This window comes from Phocoena phocoena, chromosome 1, assembly GCF_963924675.1.
Source record: "Phocoena phocoena chromosome 1, mPhoPho1.1, whole genome shotgun sequence".
In the NCBI taxonomy this organism is placed as follows: Eukaryota; Metazoa; Chordata; class Mammalia; order Artiodactyla; family Phocoenidae; genus Phocoena; species Phocoena phocoena.
Window position 1 is genome coordinate 109,153,838 of NC_089219.1, and position 19,146 is coordinate 109,172,983.

The following is a 19,146-nucleotide window of genomic DNA, read 5'->3' on the forward strand; positions in this document are numbered from 1 at the left end:
AGGAAATGCGTCACCGAGACTGCCCAGAAAAGTCTGACCAACTGAATCTTATTGCTTAAAATACACATATTCACAATAACTGACAAAAGGTGATGTGCCTCACAGGGGAATGTGTTAGCATTTGCAAATCTTCCGACTGTAGCACCAAACCCTCGACCAACCCCTTTCTTCTCGTTCACCTGGAACACAAGACTCCTTCACATCTCCCCGGCCCCCTCCCGAGTCCTTCAGCTCCCTACTTCTGTCTTTCGTCATGCAGGGCAGCCTCATGTAGCAGGGGCCAGACTGTGACGCTGGACTCGAGCCCAGCTCCACCCGTTGTGTTTTCTTCTTCTCGTGCCTTTTGGGTTGGATGCTGCAGTGAACCCAGCAGTAAACACGTGGACCAGTTCCCCACTCTGACTGGAGAAGGAATTCTGAGAGGGCCAGAATCATCCCTTCAACCAGTTAACTCAAGCAGCGTTCATTTTGGTAAAACTTGATCTCCTTTGAGACACTTCAGTGAGTTGTTTGAGACAAAAACAAAAACCAAAAACCAAAAGGTGGCAGGAAAGGCATCTGAGGGCTGTGGCACATTTCTGCCCACTTTCGCCACACATCAGCCACGCACTGGACCTCAGCAGAGGGAGGTAAGCCCTACGGCACTGTGGTGGCCGCCAAACCCTCCTGACAATTCTGGGCAGGGCTGACGTCTGGGCCACAGCCAGTCCAAGCTGGACACTGAAGATCCAGTCCAGCTTCTGTCTGAGGTTCCACCCTGGCCTTCTGTCCCGAGCGGTTGTGGACACCCCCGGGGGCTGAGGCCGAGGGCCAGGAGCAGCTGAGAGAGGCAAACAGGCTCAGAGCACGTTTCCGTTTACAGGGAGCAGAACACAGGCCTCTGAGTGTCCACGGAGCAATGTGCAAATTGCAGTGATGGGTAAAGTAAAACCTCTACTTGGAGCACAGGATCTCTGGCAAATGTGGGGACTGCCGCCGACAGCGCTGCTGAGTACACCCAAGCGCACAGTCAGACATTTGCTCAGTAAACAGTAAATGCGTAAAACAAATTACCTTGAGAGGGCTGCGCCTGCTCCAAACGCGTGGGTAACGTGAGCAGAGAGGCTACCGTTCAAAGTGTAGTCACAGGAAAACAGGGCTGGGGGCTTACACACAGCGGACAGACACACACAGGTTATCCAAAAAGTCTCTGTATATGGACTGCACTTTGTTCAACATGGATTTTGGTTTTGTGGACTCCAAACTCAGACACTCGTTCACCTCACAGCCTTGGATTTGTCTAATTTGTGTGTGTGTGTGTGTGTGTGTGTGTGTGTACACATATATACACACATACACATATATACGTGTGTATTCATATATATACATATATATACCTTCCTTTCTTACCATAACATCAATGCCTAGTCTGAATGTCATCGTTCAAGAGTGGGGGAAGAACCAAACTCTTCATATGAACAGGGCTGGACAGGGAATGTTAGTTTCAGCAGTTTGCTTTCTCCATTCAGATTATTCCTATCAAAACTCAACTGGTTTTTGAAGCCAAACTACAATAATAAGGATCCTGTGGTCCTTCAGGATGGCTGCCTTCACCCTCCTACCTGGGCCACTTAGACACTTTACATAGGCTACAAAATTAGTTACCCCACTCAAGGCGGAGCGGAGCAGGGAAAGGACACGAAAACCACAGATAACCAAGGCATTTTTTCCAAATGGTCAGTTTGAAAAAACAAACAAATAAACAAAACAACTTACTCAGAATCAAGAGAAAATACTGTGTGAGAGTCAGGCTGCGGGACCGCCCTTTCTCAGGTCCCACAGCCTCCTCATTTGTTCATAGAGAACAGTGAGACGTGAAGGCCGGCAGACGTGTGCTTGGGATGGGGGAGGGTACTGATCACCTGTGGGCACAGATCAAAGGGCAGAGATGCGGAAAGCTGCACCTCTATCCACTGCCACAGGGCAGGGCCTTCTGCTCACCCGCAGAAGTTCCGGAGATAGCCCCCAGCCAAGCCTGCACACAAAACATCTCCTTCTGGCTCGACTGTAGCCAGGACTCTTTGAAGGCCAAGTTGGGAAAAAGCCACAAATTTTCCTTTCCCAAAACAGAATTCTTGCCTGCCCACTGGTCAAGTTCTTATTTTCAGCTCACTTCTGACTTCTGTTGTTGTTTTTTTAAAAAAGAAAAAAAAACAAAGAGAAGGCAGGTGTAATCTTCCACACTGAACCAGTCCGCGGCCAGCCAGGACCTGCTGGGAAGGGGCCCCTCCAGGATGCATCGTGCCACCTCGATCTCGTCACCTGGAATTTGAGAGCAAAAGCCCTTTACCAACCCACCACGAAACCGCCGGTCAGCTCTCATCCTCCCACAGGAGGGGCCCAACTCCGGCTCCAGAGACACTGGCAGCGAGGAGCGACAATCCCCAGACCACTGGGGCTTCACCCAGGGCTGAGACCTGCCACCTCTCTCAGACAGACGCGGCGAGGTTCTTGTAATCTCATACCAGAACATGAATCCACTCCATCACCAAGAGTCACCTCAGGGCACAGTCTCATCCCCTCCTTGGGGGCTTCTGAAACACACATCTCTCTGACCCAAGCAGGTAGTGACACGTGACTTGAAAAGAGGTAAAGGGGGACAGGGTGGGGTATGAGGAATGAGTCACAGGACAACTTCTCGGCCCTCCGTGACACTGTATCTATGGGGGGCGAGGCACCCACACCCCAAACTGTACCTGGAGATGCAGGAAAACGCAGGAGCAGAGGGGAAAAAAAAAAAAAAAGGGAACACAGTCACTTAATTTTCCTCTCATGGTTCTTCCCTACCCTGGTTGCGTTGCCAAGTTCTCGGGCGCAGGCAGGGCCTGCTCTAGCTTGGGGAGCTGCTGCTCCGGGAGTTTGGGGAGTCCTGCTCGTTGATGGTGTTCAGCAGCAGGCAGGCAGGCAGCCGCGGCAGGTGAGGGTGCCCGGCCTCCCGGGCCTGCTCCTCGGAGGGCTGGCAGAGCCCTTCCTCCTCGTCGCCAGGGGGCCGCACGTGGCAGCTGTCGCAGAAGTCCAGGGGCCCATCCAGAGCATCGTCGATGAGCGCGCTGAATTCCTTGAGGTCGTCATCATGGTGGCCCCGGTTACACACACACACCTCGATGCCCGAGTCACCTGTGAAGCGGAGACGTCTGCCGGGCATCTTGTCTTTGCTGTCAGGGAGGGCGCCGCCCTGCTCGGAGCTGTACTCTTTCAGCAGCTCCTCCTTACGTTCGGAATCCTTGTCCAGGAAGGCCCCAGGGTCCACCTCCCCCAGGCCGGCCACAGAGCCGCTGGGCTCCATCCTGGGGTCTTTGGTGGCTGCTGCTGGGTCTGCTGGCATGTTGGAGGGCTCAGGGTCAGCGATGCTCGGGGATCGCGTGCTGCTTCTGCTGGGCCCGGGCGAGGGGCTGCTCTGAGCCCCCTGGGAGCCCCTGGTGGGTCGGCGCCCCGGGGGCTGCCGCCTGTAAGGCCACACTGTGCAGACAGCTGCTGCTGGAGCTGGAAGGCACTGTATGGTGGGGGAGGAGTCGGAGGTCGGTTCACCACTTCCTCATAAGGAGGTAATAAAGAGTTTGGCAAAAACCTGAAAGGAAATGGCAGCGCTGAGTAGCTGTGGGCTTCCCGGTAGGCGATCGGGTGGATTTCATGTTGCCGCCGCTGGGCCTGACGGCGGTGCTTGGCTCGGCGGTGGTGGCACACGCAGCAGCAGCAGCTCGGCAGGATGACGACGGTCCGCACGAGCCAGAACCACCAGAGTTCATAGTAGTAGCTGCAGCACTGAGACCGTCCACAGCAGTGTCCTGTGTCACAGATGTAGCTTTGATTGTTGGGACCCACGCAGGTTTCCTTATCCTGGTAAAGTGCTTGTCATCTGGCCAGTGGAGGCTAAAGGAGACTACGGTTGAGGGCCCCCAAGTTTCTCATTTCGCAATCAAGGAATCTTGAGGGTGGGCATGGTCAGCCAGACACGGGATGGGGACACCCAGCCTAGGCCCTGGAGAGCCTGTAATCCCACAATCCCCAGTTCCACTTCTAGGAATCTAGCAAACTGATCATTGCTCCACCTGGTCCTCATGGTACCTCAAATGTCAGTCCAGCAACCACAGCACCCACAGAGTAGCCAGCTTGTGCCCAGCACCCATAGATGAGGGGCATCCTGGACCTGGAAGAGAGGGCTGTCCTCCAGACACAGCTCTGGTAAAGTCCAGGACCCTCAGCTTCCCTCGTGGCAACCTGAGAACATCTAACGGTTTCTGCAGGCTGAGCGTGTGTGAGAACAAACTAACATTCGTGAGGCCAAAAATGAGAGGAGAGCCAAGATCTGCGGGGGTTCAGCCCTGGCTGACAGGGGGCTGGGCAGCGCCTGGGGGAGCAGGAGCGCCACGCCACCCAGGAGCCTTCTCTTCTCCATCCCCCTCCCCCTCCTCCACCACGCTCCACCACCTCCCTCCTCCTCCTCCCTCTTCTTCCTTCTGCTTATTGTTTGTTACTGGCGTTTAGAAATGCAATTGACTTATGTATCTCATCCAGACACCTTGCTAAATTGCCTATTTCTCGTATTTTCTATAGACTACTCTGAAGGAAATGACATCTGTGAATAATGAACATTTTTGTTTTTTCCTTTAAAATCTTTGTTTTTTCTTTTTTTTCTTTCTTTATCTTATTTTACTGCACTGGCTAGAACCTCCAGAATGATGTTGAATAAAGTGAAGCTAGTGAACATCTTTGTCTTGTTCCCAATTTTAAAAGGAAAATCTTTCAACTTTTGACCATTAAGTAGAATGTTTACTATACATTTTTTGTTGCTGGTACCTTTATTGGGTTAAAGGTGTTCCCTTCTACCCCTATTTTGCTAAGAACATTAATATGGGTGTTTTATATTAGTATTGAAATGTATCAAATGCTTTTTCTGCAACAACTGAGGTATTCATATGGTTTACATATATATATATATGCTACACTTCTACTTCTGGGATAAACTCAGCTTGGTATCTATATCCATCAAGGCTTACTTGCAGAGAACAGAAACCATTCTAGCTATTCTAAGCAGAAAGGGATTTAATACATGGAATTAGGATGTTTTTAGTTTCAAATTACCAAAAAAAAACCCCAAAGCCAACTCAAATGTGATTAAACAATATGTGGAAAAGTATGAGTTTGCTCAGTGTTGAATGCATGGTTCTATAAATCAAGCTTGTTAATTGTATAAATGAAATATTCTGTATCTTCACTGATTTCTGTCTAGTTGACCTATCAATGATTGAGAAGAATGTGTTTATTATGCACTACAATTTTTATCAATTTCTCCCTATAGTCCTATTGTTTTCTTATTTCTCTTGAGACTATTTTATTAGGTGCATACAATTTAGAACTGTTACATCTTCCTACTGAATTTTGCCCTTCATCATAATGTTATTCCTCTGTATCCCTAATAATGCTTCTGGTCTTAAGGTCTATTTTGTCTGACATTAATATAGCACCTCAGTTTTCTTTTGGTGAGTATTTACTTAGCATACATTTTACTTTCAATGTTTTTATGCCTCTAAATTTTAAGTGAGTCTCTTATAAACAGTATATAGTTGGATTGGGGCCAAGACCGAAAAATACATGTGTCATTTTTTGTCTGCTCAACATCCGAAACCTCGTCTTACTTGAGGGAAATCTTCCTTTATGTGAGTCTGTGAGAGGCAGAACATCATTTTCACTACAGTGCCTAGAGATACCAAATATTCCCTCTTCCACCCTGTGGTGGCTAAGTCCTGGGGCATGACTCAGCCTTGACCAGTCGGATGCTCCAGCCAGGGTCTGGAATATTGAATGACACAAAGATGACACAATTTATAATTCAGGCATGGCAGAGGCAGCAGTATCCAATGACGGTAGCAGCAGTGCTCAGCAACAGCAGTGTCCAATTGTGGTAGTGTCCAGTGCCGACAGTGCCCTAACCAGACTTTTCCTGTGCTGACCTTGGCTGTGGTTCCCAATGCCTGGCCTCTGTTGGCTTCTGCTTGTTTTATAGGACCAGTTCTCCTTCTGCTTGATTCTGGAAGCCACCTGATCTCTTTATAATAAATACCCTTTTTTGCTTAAGTAAAGGAAACCCTGTTTCTATCGCTTGCAAACAAGAATCCTGACATATAAAAGTGTTCTTTCTTCCTCTGGAATTGATGAAGAGGAGATAATATGAAAGGGGAATATGTGAGGTCTGGATTTTCTGGAGCCATTCTTGTTACAACAGGGAAGCCAGCCTGGGTATAAAATCAACATAGAAGAAAGGTAGACATATAAAGGCAGAACCCTGATAACGCCTTGAATCTCTGGATCCAACCATACCTAAAGTTATCCTTACTCTGGACTTCAGTCTTATAAGTCAATAAATTTCATGTATTATTTAATCTCACTTAAGTGGACTTCTCTGTCTCTTGCAACCAAAAACATCCTACCTGATACCTTTCCATTCTGCCTTTGAAAAGGAATCCCTCGTTTGATTCTGCAATAGGCTTTTAGCTGCTATTCTTTCTTTCCTAGACGAACTCCTCATAAACGATTTAAAATCTTGGTGTCTTCATTTCCTCACTGCCCTTTCCTGCTTAATCCACTAAAGTCTGGATTCCTTCTTTACCACTCTGCTAACACTATCCTTTTACATCAGCAACAGTCTTCTCCTTTCTTAGTTCAGTGCCACATTCTCAAAGTCATTCATTCATTCAATGAGCATCTTTACAAAGTGTAGTGCTACTGTCATTCATTGAACAGATACTTACTGAACATCTAATGTATGCCAGACTTTTAGATAAATAAACAAATTATAGGGCTTCCCTGGTGGCGCAGTGGTTGAGAATCCGCCTGCCGATGCAGGGGACACAGGTTCGTGCCCCGGTCCGGGAAGGTCCCACATGCCGCAGAGCATCTGGGTCCGTGAGCCATGGCCGCTGAGCCTGCACGTCCGGAGCCTGTACTCCGCAACGGGAGAGGCCACAACAGTGAGAGTCCCGCGTTCCGCAAAAAACAAAAAGACAAAAAAACAAAAAAACAAATTATATAGGGTCCTTAGTCTCATGTAGGATTACTATTTTATCAGAGAAGACAGAAACTAACTATAATAAACTATAGTGAATGTTACTAGAATATCTCCCTAGGAAATTAACGTTTAAGCTAAGGCCTAAAAGTTCAATATAGAAGGATGGGAGGGGGCTTCCCTGGTGGTGCAGTGGTTGAGAGTCCGCCTGCCGATGCAGGGGACACAGGTTCGTGCCCCAGTCCGGGAAGATCCCACATGTCACGGAGCGGCTGGGCCTGTGAGCCATGGCCGCTGAGCCTGCGCGTCCAGAGCCTGTGCTCCGCAACGGCAGAGGCCACAATAGTGAGGCCCGCGTACAGCAAAAAAAAAAAGAAGGATGGGAGTAATGCAAAGATAATGTTAATAGAAAAGGGATGGAGGCAAAGGAGGATCATGCAAAACTCATGGAACTGTGAGAAGCCCAGCATTACTGGGTAAAAAAGTACAAAGAAGAGAGTGGCAGGAAACAAGATGAGACCAAATCGTGGACAGCCTTGAAACCCCATCAAGAAGTTTGAAGACAGTGGGAAGCTGCTGAAGGATTTTAATCAGCAGCCTGATTGATTTACATTTGTTAAAGATTGCTTTGTGGTTTGCAGGAGAATAAGAGTGTTTTCAGGAGATCAGAGAGTATTTGCAGGTGTCTGGCATTTGATGGCCTAGAGCACATAAGGGATAAAGAAAAGGGAATTGATCTGAGACATATTTGGGAAGTAGGCCCGAAAGGATATTAACAGAGGTAGAGAGTGATAAGCCACTGAAATGTGGAACGCAAAAATACACATGACTCTGCACTGTAGAAAGGATAAGGCACATAAAGAATGTAATACAGGGCTTCCCTGGTGGCGCAGCGGTTGAGAGTCCGCCTGCCGACGCAGGGGACGCGGGTTCGTGCCCCGGTCCGGGAAGCTCCCACATGCCACGGAGCGGCTGGGCCTGTGAGCCATGGCCGCTGAGCCTGCGCGTCCGCAGCCTGTGCTCCGCAGCGGGAGAGGCCACAACAGTGAGAGGCCCATGTACCGCAAAAAAAAAAAAAAAAAAAAAGAATGTAATACATACATAAATGAGATACATATCTTAAAGACGGTACAAATATCTACCAATCTTGCCCCATTTTCCAGCTACCAGACTAGTTTTTCTCTCACCTTCAGTTTAGGAACACTTCCTTACAATTCTCTGCCAAGGTACAACTCTGCCCATTATGAACGCAATTCTTGATATTGTTTCACAGAGCAATTTAATCTCCTCACCATCCCAATTAATCTTTTATAAAACAATATTTTAGTTTTCTCTATGTGTCACCAAAAGGGCCATTAAGCCATTTTTCACAACAAATCCATTGGCATTTTTTCTCTCTAGGCTTGGATGACGTTCAGGACTCTTTCGCTCATGATGTGCTTTTCGTGAGCTCCCCAGAAATTCCCTCACTAGGGTTATCTAACTGCAGATCCCTCCAGGTCAATGTTTCTCCTCTGACTGGTCGTTACAATGCTGAATCCGAGTTCACCTCCAGCCATTTTCTATTAAAGTAACAGTCATCTTGGCAAGAAGCTCTGTTGGGCTAGATCCTCTTTTATGTGACCCCCAGGCTGGTCCCTATCTGTGGTCCATATCTGGTCCTCAAGAAAAAAAAAAATCCCCCTTGATCAATTCAATCTCAACGCTGCCTTCTTCTCTACTGCCACAGGCTGCTTCAGCCAACCTCTTTTCTTTCTTTCTTTTTTCAAATTTTGTTTTACTATGGTAAGAACACTTAACATGAGATATACCTTCTTAACAAATTTTTAAGTGTATGATACATTATCATTAACTACACGTGCAATGTCATACAGCAGATCTCTAGAGCTTATCCATCTTGCTTCACTGAAACTTTGTGCCTGTTGATTAGCGTAATTCCCCATGACTAATGATGTTGAGCATTTTTTCATGTACTTATCGGCCATTTGTATATCTTCCTTAGAGAAATATCTATTCACATCCTTTGCCCAATTTTTAATTGCGTTGTGTTATTATTTAGTTGTAAGAATACTTTAGATATTCTAGATACAAATCCCTTATCAGATATAAGATTTGCTAACATTTTCTTCCATTGTGTGGGTTTTTTCACTTTCTTGATAGTGTCTTTTGAATCTCAAAAGTTTTAAATTTTGAAGAAGTCCAATTTATCTATTTTTTTCTTTTGTTGCCTGTGATTTTGATGTCATATCTAAAAATCCTTTGCCAAATCCAAAGTTATGAAAATTTACCCCTTTGTTTTCTTCTGAGTTTTATAGTTTTAGTTCTTACATTTGGGTCTTTGATCTATTTTGAGTTAATATTTATATATGGTGTGAAGAAAGGGTCCAACTTCATTCTTTTGCATATGGCTATTCAGTTGTCCAAGCACCATTTGTTTTCTTTCCTCATTGAACGGTATTGGCACCCTTCTCAAAAATCAGTTGACAATACCTATATGAGTTTATTTCTGTACTCTCAATTCTATTCCATTGATCTATATGTCTATCCTTATGCCAATTGACACTATCTCAGTAACTGTAGCTTTATGGTGAGTTTTGAAATTGAGAAGAGGGAGTCCTCTGACTTTGTTCTTTTCAGTATTGTTTTGGTGGATTAAGTTGTCTTTTGTTTTTGGGGTGTTTTTTGCTGCACCACACAGCATGTAGGATCTTAGTTCCCTGACCAGGGATCGAACCTGCACCATGTGCATTGGAAGCTCAGGTTCTTAACCACTGGACCACCAGGGAAGTCCGATTAAGTTTTTTTAATAACTGAAACTGATCACTTCTGCGACATACCTGATTTTTAATTAAGACATGGGAATGACAGCACATAGTGATTAGAAAAAATAAAACAATTTTATGTTCATACCTACTAAGTTAAGACCCTACAAGAAATTACTTAGAGTAAGTACTCAGAATTTGAATAAATATTAGAAAACGATTTGGACTTAACACAGAACTGGGGTGTTCAAGACAATTTTACCTGGATTTAACAGAGCAAGGAAGCCCCGGTTGATTTCTGAGATACACATAATTGTTCATGTTTTGCCTTGGAGTATTTCTTCCGTTTCTGCATATGTGTATTTCTTGAAGGTCACCTATACTAATGTTATCAGTTTCACAAGTGCCTCAAATAAATCTTGCTAATTTTTTTTTGAAAACCCTCTGGTTTCAGCATAGCATTATTAAGAAAATACATATATACATATACAAACCAGTAAACTTGTTTTATCCTCTTTTGTCTAGGAATATGACAAATCTGAAGACATTCCTGAGGAAGTAGCTACAGCTGGACAAGGGTAAAGAGGTGTGTGTTCTCATGGATGATTCAAGCCTGTCCAGCAGTGTTGATGTAGACAAAGGCTTTGCCATTGCCTTTGTTGTTCTTGTTTTTTTGTTCCTAATGGTGATGATTTTTCGGTGTGCCAAGTTGGTGAAGAATCCCTATGAGGCCAGCTCCACAGCCACAGAATCATCTCTGAGCTGAACTATGAAAAAGCCTGGTAGACCTTCCTTCACAGGAGATATGAAATCTTTTATACAGACATTTATGAAACAGACTTATTATCATTTCACCTCCCTATTTCTCAGCCTTCTCACTCTTGCATTCCACAATAGGCACATGAGGTTAAGTTGAGAATAATAACAAGGATGAAACACAAACCAGTCTGTGTTGTTCCTATTCAGGGAAATAGTTACCAAAGTGGGACAGAGACAGGTTGAACTTATTGATTAAAATAAGGCCATGATGGGCTTCCCTGGTGGTGCAGTGGTTGAGAGTACGCCTGCCGATGCAGGCGACACAGGTTCGTGCCCCAGTCCAGGAAGATCCCACATGCCGCGGAGCAGCTGGGCCCGTGAGCCATGGCCGCTGAGCCTGTGCGTCCGGAGCCTGTGCTCCACAATGGGAGAGGCCACAACAGTGAGAGGCCCGCGTACAGCAAAATAAATAAATAAAATAAAAAATAAGGCCATGGGTTTCAATCCCCCAGTATCTAATATTCTTAAGATAAGAAAGTTGGCCATAATTTTATGAGGTAATGTAATATAATATCATGATGCTTGGTAAGGTGCATCTAAAACTAGAAGCCCTCCTAGAGGTGGCCCTAGGAAGTACCTTTAGTTATGCAAATATAAGGGCAGCAGGAACCTTATAAGATAAGAGTCTTACAGGACCTTTTTAGTGTGTGAGATTTTATAAAAGGTGATGATCCGGGGCTTCCCTGGTGGCACAGTGGTTGAGAATCTGCCTGCCAGTTCAGGGGACGCGGGTTCAAGCCCTGGTCCGGGAAGATCCCACATGCCGGGGAGCAACTAAGCCATGCACCACAACTACTGAGCCTGCACTCTAGAGCCCGCAAGCCACAACTACTGAACCCGCAAGCCACAACTACTGAACCCACATGCCACAACTACTGAAGCCCATGCGCCTAGAGCCCCAGCTCCTCAACAAGAGAAGCCACCGCAATGAGAAGCCCACGCACCGCAATGGAGAGTAGCCTCCACTTGCCGCAACTAGAGAAAGCCCGTGCGCAGCAACGAAGACCCAACGCAGCCAAAAAAGAAAAAAAAAAAGCTGATGCCCTTCTCAAGCAGGCAGAGCTCTGTGGTAGAGGGGAACAAATTTGCCTTGGGTGAGCCTCTTAATCTCCCTCAGCCTACATTTCCTCATTTATAAAATAATGTCTAGTGGGTTGAAAAGAGGCCCTCAAAATGATATGTCCATGTCCTTACCCCTGAAATCTATGAATGTGACCTTATTTGGATAAAGGGTCTTTGCAAATGGAAAGTTAAGGACCTCAAGATGAACTCAACCTGGATTAGTGGGGTGAGCCCTAAATCCAATGACAAGTGTCTTTATAAAAGACAGAAGAGAAAACACAGAGAGAGAGAGATGAAAAGGTCATGTGAAGATGAGAGCAGAGACTGGAGTTCTGCAACCACAGCTAAAGAATCCTTGGTGGGAGCCATCAGAAGCTGGAAGAGGCAAGGAAGTATTCTCCCCAGAGCCTTTGGAGGGAGTGCAGCCCTGCCAACACCTTGATTTTGGACTTCTAGGCTCCAGAACTCTGGGACAAAATTCTATTGTTTTAAGCCACCTAGTTTGTGATAATTTGTTATGGCAGTCACAGGAAGTTCATATATAATACATGATGATGATGATGAGTGTCACAATCAGCATCCCAGGGACCTTTTAAGAGAAAAGAGAAGGAAATCATAATGCCTACTCTCCAAAGTCTGAAGTTAATGGAAATTTGGTAGAATGAAGTAGGGCTAACCGGCAGGAAAGTCTATAAGAGAATTCATTAGAAGGAAAGGAGGCATCTAGGCCACTGACCAAGGCTCAACACAGGTTTGGCTGAAGAGAATTGGTTCTAGCACAGTAAATAATAGAGACTAAAGCTCTCAAGTCCAGCCAGGCTGGCCAAATGTTCTAGGCAACAGTGACCTCGCATGGGAATGTGAACTAAGAGAGTTGTAACCCTGGAATCTAAGTGTGGGGCAGCACTTGGGCTTGTGCAGGGACTTGTACCAGCATGCAGTCACTTCAGAGGAGACTTGTATCCTTGGGACCATGCTGGACCAGGCTTTAGCAGCAATACGAAATGGTATGGAGACATAACTCTAGCCATGCACTGTTAGCAGAGACTTGATAATTGTCTGTGTTCCTGATTCCTGGAAGCAGGACTGCCCCACTGCTTGGCATGAGTAAATGCTCAGGATTATTTGAAAATGGAGGCAGGGAAACTGGAGCCTTCCACTGGAGATACTAGATTTTGCCTTCACCAGAACAGATGATGCTGTATTGGTTAAACTGGAGAAAAAGAGCAAGAGATGATTGTACCCTTATTGGCTGAAAAGAAATTCAGGACAAGGTACAGGTCAGGGTAAAATGAAAGCAGATTAAGATTGAAGCAGTACTTGAGGGTTACATGTGTTTCCCTCCAGAAGCTCAGAAATCAACCTTTTCTCCACCTTCTAAAATAAAATGCAAGACAAACACATGGTTAATGAGAGCATCCATATATAGTCACTAGAGAGTGACAGGTTTGACTGTTATCCTACTTTCTCCAGTAACCTATCCAAGGAAAAAAAAAGTGCGTCAGTCAGAAGAAACGGATCATATGTGGAAGCAGAGAAAGAGGAGCAACCCAAGGCAAACTCACACAGGGCCAGAGTGAATGCTGTTCAGGAAAGAAGGCAATTAGCCATTGGACAGCTGATTATTTCTAGGTTCAGTAGCCAGATAGTCCTTGGTGTGGAGATTCAGGGAGCTGCAGCCCACAGACCTTGGGTCTGTCTGGTTTTATTGCCCACATTACCTCTGTTAATCTGGTGTCCTTAAACATTCCTTTCACTTACCTTAAACTGGCGGCTTAGAAATCCAGTGGGTCTGCAAAGAAGTTTTATTGAGCCAGACCCCCTCCAGTGTAATCTACAAAGTGTGTGTGGTTATGTGTTGGGTTTTATATTTGCTTTTTGAGTTGATATTTTAAAATTATTATTGTAAAAGTAACAAATGCACATAATAAAAAAAATTTTTTTCAATCATTACCTAAGGATAAAAATGCAGAAAGTTCCTAGACATTGCCTTGTTTCCCAATCCTTCTTTCTAGAGGTAACTGCAATTAAGGTAGTTTGTTTTTGCATATATGTGTATCTTTCCAGACATTCTTCTTTTCCTTTTATTTTTAAGGTAATATTTTTGAATAAACTATCTATTTTCATGTTTCAAAATTCAAAAGGTATAAAATGGTGTACTGTAAAAACTCTCACTCTTATCCCCCCCCCTTCCATTTGCCCTCTTCAGAGACAACCAGTGTTAATTTCTTAGGTATCCATCCAGTGATATGTTATGTACATGTATAAAAATGTATATTTTTACTATTATATAACAACTAATAGCATGGTGTATACCATGTTCTGCACTTGTTTTTCTCATTTAATAAAGTATCTTGAAGATCACTTCATATTAATACACAAAGAGATTCCTTAGCCTTTTTTAAAAAACACACCTGTTTCGGTGTGCCATAGTTTGTTTAACCAACCCTTGCTGATGAAAATTTATTTTGCTTCTAAATATTTTGTTATTTCAAACAATGTTGTAGAAGATAATTTAGCACTGTATGTCATTTCAAAGGTATGTATTTTAATTCCTAGAATTTGAATTGCTGATTCAGAGTATTGCAGAATTAACAAAATTTTTGAATTAGTTGTCAATATTCAAAACTCAGAAGCTTTCATAGAAAAAAATACGGGTTTTTAAGTTCACTTGAAAAATTGGAGATCTGGCAGCATGATATGTGTGACACAGGACAAACATTAGCTAAACCTAAATATCATCAACTGCTCCCTGTAGGTGAGACACGTATTTCCCAGGTGACCACAGTCCTCACTCACCCCATTTTGCTTCTGTACAATACTTTCCTGATGCCTGAAACCCTCTGAGTTTTTAATCCCTATGTTCCTTTGTTTTGATTCTGAGATCACACAGTAACCTTCAGATTATGATCTAATTTCCCCCAAGTCTGTCTCCAAGGAAAGGATCATTTGGCATTCCAAGGTTCTGGACCCCATACTATGATTTCTCATGATCAAGTACTAAGTAGCATATGGTTGTGATTTTTCAACATATCACAATAGATTACAGGAGTGAATATGCTGAGCACACCAACATGAGCATTCCAATTGGTGTATCAGTTATTTATTACTTCATATTATTAAGCTGACAATAAGCTGTCTACTTCAATAATTTGTAAATTTTAATAATGTGAGTCATTTATATCAGGGCCTCATCATCTCTGACTACAGTTAGTCTTCAGTACTTAAAAAAAAACGAAGCCAGAGCTTGGCTCCCTAATATTGCCCTGAAAAGGATTATTCAGCTCAAACCTGCCTTTCCTATAGTGCTTCTCAAATTTTAGTGAGCAAATTACTTGGACGTCTTATTAAAATTCAGATTCTGATTCAGTACATCCGGAGTGGGGCCAGAGATTTAGGTTCTCTAGCAGGCTCCCTGATTGCATGTTTAGCAACAAGTCCTTAGAAGACACTTCCCTGAGTCCCACTGCTGATCTACTGAACTGATCACTTCACCTCCTCAGGGCAATGAAGAAATCAGACTGGAATGTGATGCTCCAAATAGCTCCTGTTTCTCTTCAACATCCCCATTCCTCATTTCCACCCCCAGCCTACCCACACACACATCAGAAAGCTGAACGAATCTAACTAATAGAAACATAATCAGGGCAGAGCAAAGATTTCCCTTTAATCATCACACATTACAGAGCACGGCATGTACGGGGCAATATGTCAGTTGCTAGGGGAAACAAAGATGATTAATATAGGAACTCAGCATTGAGATGATCTCAAACCAACAGAGGAAACACACATACACAGATAACAGACAAGTGGAAAGGAACTAAGGTAACAGAAGAACAGAGGCAAGAGTTAATTCTGCAGGGAGTAAATGATGGTCTAGAACAATGATTCTTTTTTTTTTTTTTTGGCTGTGTTGGGGTTTTTGTTGCTGCGCATAGGCTTTCTCTAATTGCAGTGATCAGGGCCTACTCTTCCTTGTGGTGCATGCGCTTCTCGTTGCGGTGGCTTCTTTTGTTGCGGAGTAGGGGCTCCATGCGTGCGGGCTTCAGTAGTTGTGGCTCGCACGCTCAGTAGTTGTGGCATGCGGGCTCTAGAGCGCAGGCTCAGTAGTTGTGGAGCACAGGCTTAGTTGCTCTGTGGCATGTGGGATCTTCCCAGACCAGGGATTGAACCCGTGTCTCCTGCATTGGCAGGCAGATTCTTAACAACTGTGCCACCAGGGAAGTCCCTAGAACAATGATTCTTAAACTCTGGTCCCAGTACCAATGGCATGGGCATCAACTGGGAAAATTTTAGACATGCAAATTCTCAGACTCCACCCAGACCTACTCCAAGTGTGGTGTGGGGACAGCAATCTGTGGTTTCACAAGCTCTCCAGGTGATTCTGATACATACTAAAGTTTGACAACTGCTGGTCTATGAAAACTTCACAGAGAAGACATTTGAGTTGGGCCTTAGAGAATTAATATTTCACCAACAGAAAGGGAAGGGTCATTCCAGGAGATAGATCACAGTAAACAAAAGTATGAAGATATAAAAGTGAAATGCATAAAATTCTTGTGTAAATAGCATATAATCAGGAGTGTGAAAGGAGAAATGGGAAACATGGCCAGAGAGGTAAATTGGGGTCAAATTATGAAGAGCCTCAAATTTTATACTGTAAAGTTTAAACATAAAGAAAACAGTTTTAAAGCAGGGGAGTGACATGATCAGAGCTACTGATAGAACTGATCTACAATAAGGCCTATCAATTAGGAGACTATTTTGTCCTGGCAAGAAATAAGATCTAGGGGACTTCCCTGGTGGTCCAGTGGTTAAGACTCTAGGCTTCCAATGCAGGGGGAGCGAGTTCAATCCCTGGTTGGGGAACTAAGATCCCACATGCTGTGTAGTGTGGCCAAAAAAAATAGAAAGAAAGAAGAACAAAATAAAGGCAGTAGAATAGGAAAAGAAAGGAGGGAAAAGATATAAAAAGCATTCATAAGCTAGGATAAACAAGCTGTATTGTATAAAGGTTTAAAACCACAAGCTGTAAGGCCAAACTGCTATGCTCTGACACTTTTTAACTTTGTGGTTTGGGAAATTTATTTAATTCTGTACCTCAGTTTTCTCATCCATAAAAAAAGAGACAATAATATATACAATGGAATGTTATTCACCCATAAAAATGGATGAAATCTTGCCATTTGAGACAATATGAATGGACCTGAGGGCATAACGCTAACTGAAGTAATTCAGACAGAGAAAGACAAATACTGTATAATCTCATTTATATGTGGAATCTTAAAAAAAAATAAAGACCACCAAAAACCAATTTGTACAGAGAACAAATTGATGGTTTCCAGAGACGGCAGGGAGTGGGGGGGTGGTTAGGTGAAATGGGTGAAGGGAGTTGAAAGGTACAAACTTCTAGTTACAAAATAAAGAAGTCATGGTGATATAATATACAGCATGGCTACTATAGTTAATAATACTGTATTGCATATTTGAAAGTTGCTAAGAAAAAAATCATAAAATTTCTCATCACAAGAAAAAATTATGTATGGTAGCGTGTTAACTAGAATTATTGTGGTGATCATTTTGCAATATACACAAATATCAAAAAAATTATTTGATACACCTGGAACTAACATAATGTAAGTCAGTTATACCTCAGTTTAAAATTTTTAATTTAAAAAAGGAGACAATAATAATAGTTCCTACCTCATAGGATTATTGTGAGGATTAAATTAATGACTGTAAAGTGCTTAGAACAGTGACTGGTATGAAGTAAACACTCAATAGATATCGTGTGTGTGTGTGTGTGTGTGTGTGTGTTTTATAAGGAGTAATATGTCTAAAATTTCTAGCTCAGGTTACAAAATAATACGATCGTGAGGTGAGTCTGGAATATTCTGAATTTCAAATATCTAGAGGAGACATTTACTTCTCTGTACCTCAATTCCTGGTCTCTTAACAATTAGAAATAGGCACTTAGCGTGGTCCCAGGAAACTGGTGGGCAGGTGATATGAGCATAGGTGAAAGTGTGGTTACCAGGAGAGGATTTTAAAAACATTGATGATCCTGGATGCTCAGGCCCTATTTCCAGTCTTACAGAGCAGGTTCTAGGGACTTCCCTGGTGGTCCAGTGGTTAACACTCCAGGCTTCCAATGTTGGGGGCACGGGTTTCATCCCTAGTTGGGGAACTAAGATCCCACATGCATGCGGCACGGTCAAAAGAAAAAAAAAAAAAAGGAGGTTCTGATTTATACTTTTTTTTTTTTTTTGCGGTACGCGGGCCTCTCACTGCCGTGGCCTCTCCCGTCGCGGAGCGCAGACTCAGCGGCCATGGCTCACAGGCGCAGCCGCTCCACGGCATGTGGGATCTTCCCAGACCGGGACACGAATCCGTGTCCCCTGCATCGGCAGGCGGACTCCCAACCACTGCGCCACCAGGGAAGCCCCTGATTTATACTTTTTAAATGAAGTTAGATGCAGTTAGTGTAAATATAGCTGAACAAATTAAAGCAATAATGAGAGTCTGTGGTAGTCAATAGTGCTGATTCATCAAATACATCTGCTTCTCCCTCCTTCCAGAGATGAGATGTGACTGTTCTTCCTGGCCCCCTTGTGTTTGGGTAGGGCCTTATGACTCATTCAAGCCAATGAGTTGAAAAGTAGTGTCCTGAGTCACTGTAATTGCCAACGTGAGACCCTCTAGTGTTCTCTCCTTTTGGCAGGGCAGCTCAGCAGCCTGGGTTTCTGAGTAGCTATCATGAGCAGAGCTCCACTATCAACTTTCTAGAGATGATTATGCAGTGTGAGCAAGTAATATGTGTTTTTGTTTTAAGCTTTTGGAGTTGTTTCTGCACATAGCACAGTCTGTCCTGATACAGATACTATTTAAACACATATCAAATTCTTAAAAACTAAACAGTTACCAGTGACTTCCCTGGTGATGCAGTGGATAGGACTCTGTGTTCCCAGTGCAGGGAGCCTGGGTTCAATCCCTGGTCAGGGAGCTAGATCCCACATGCATGCAGCAACTAAGAGTTTGCATGCCACAACTAAGGAGCCCACCTGCCGCAACGAAGACCTGGTGCAACCAAATAAATAAATAAATAAATTTAATAAATAAATAGTTAACAAATAGTCCTAATGAGGGTGTGAGGAAAAGAGATACTTTCACAGATTTGCTAGTGGAAGTAAAAATTGTTTCAAACTTTTGAAAAGTAATTTGACAGCAGATCCTAATAAAAATGGGAGAAAGTACATTATTTTTTTACTCAGATTCCATTTTGGGGAATCTCTTTCACAGAAATTAAAGTACTACTGCAAACGGATGTTAATGTTTATTGTTGAGTTATTTGTAGTGCCTAAAAATTGAAAACAATCTAAATTCCTAAATATGGTTTAGCCATATTATGAAATATTATGCAACTGTTAAAAAGACAACTTTTATCCTTTTTATTGACTTCAT

At 43.6% G+C, this 19,146-nt stretch overlaps 2 protein-coding genes across 2 annotated transcripts; one reads left to right on the top strand and one right to left on the bottom strand.

Annotated features, from left to right (window-relative positions):
- Positions 1–2,869: 2,869 nt before the first annotated feature.
- Positions 2,870–4,435, bottom strand: LOC136135762 (WW domain binding protein 1-like). Its single transcript, XM_065893707.1, is given in 3 exon segments — positions 2,870–3,480; positions 3,483–3,876; positions 4,340–4,435. Coding segments are annotated over 3 exon segments (1,101 nt in total).
- A 5,967-nt stretch (positions 4,436–10,402) lies between these two features.
- Positions 10,403–10,570, top strand: CTXND2 (cortexin domain containing 2). The gene has a single exon (XM_065898217.1). It carries the CDS (start codon positions 10,403–10,405, stop codon positions 10,568–10,570), a length of 168 nt encoding a protein of 55 aa, XP_065754289.1.
- Positions 10,571–19,146: the final 8,576 nt, after the last annotated feature.

Bases quoted from the DNA above. Each gene is read 5' to 3' on its own strand.
- CTXND2 (XM_065898217.1), top strand. From the start codon at position 10,403: ATGGATGATTCAAGCCTGTCCAGCAGTGTTGATGTAGACAAAGGCTTT.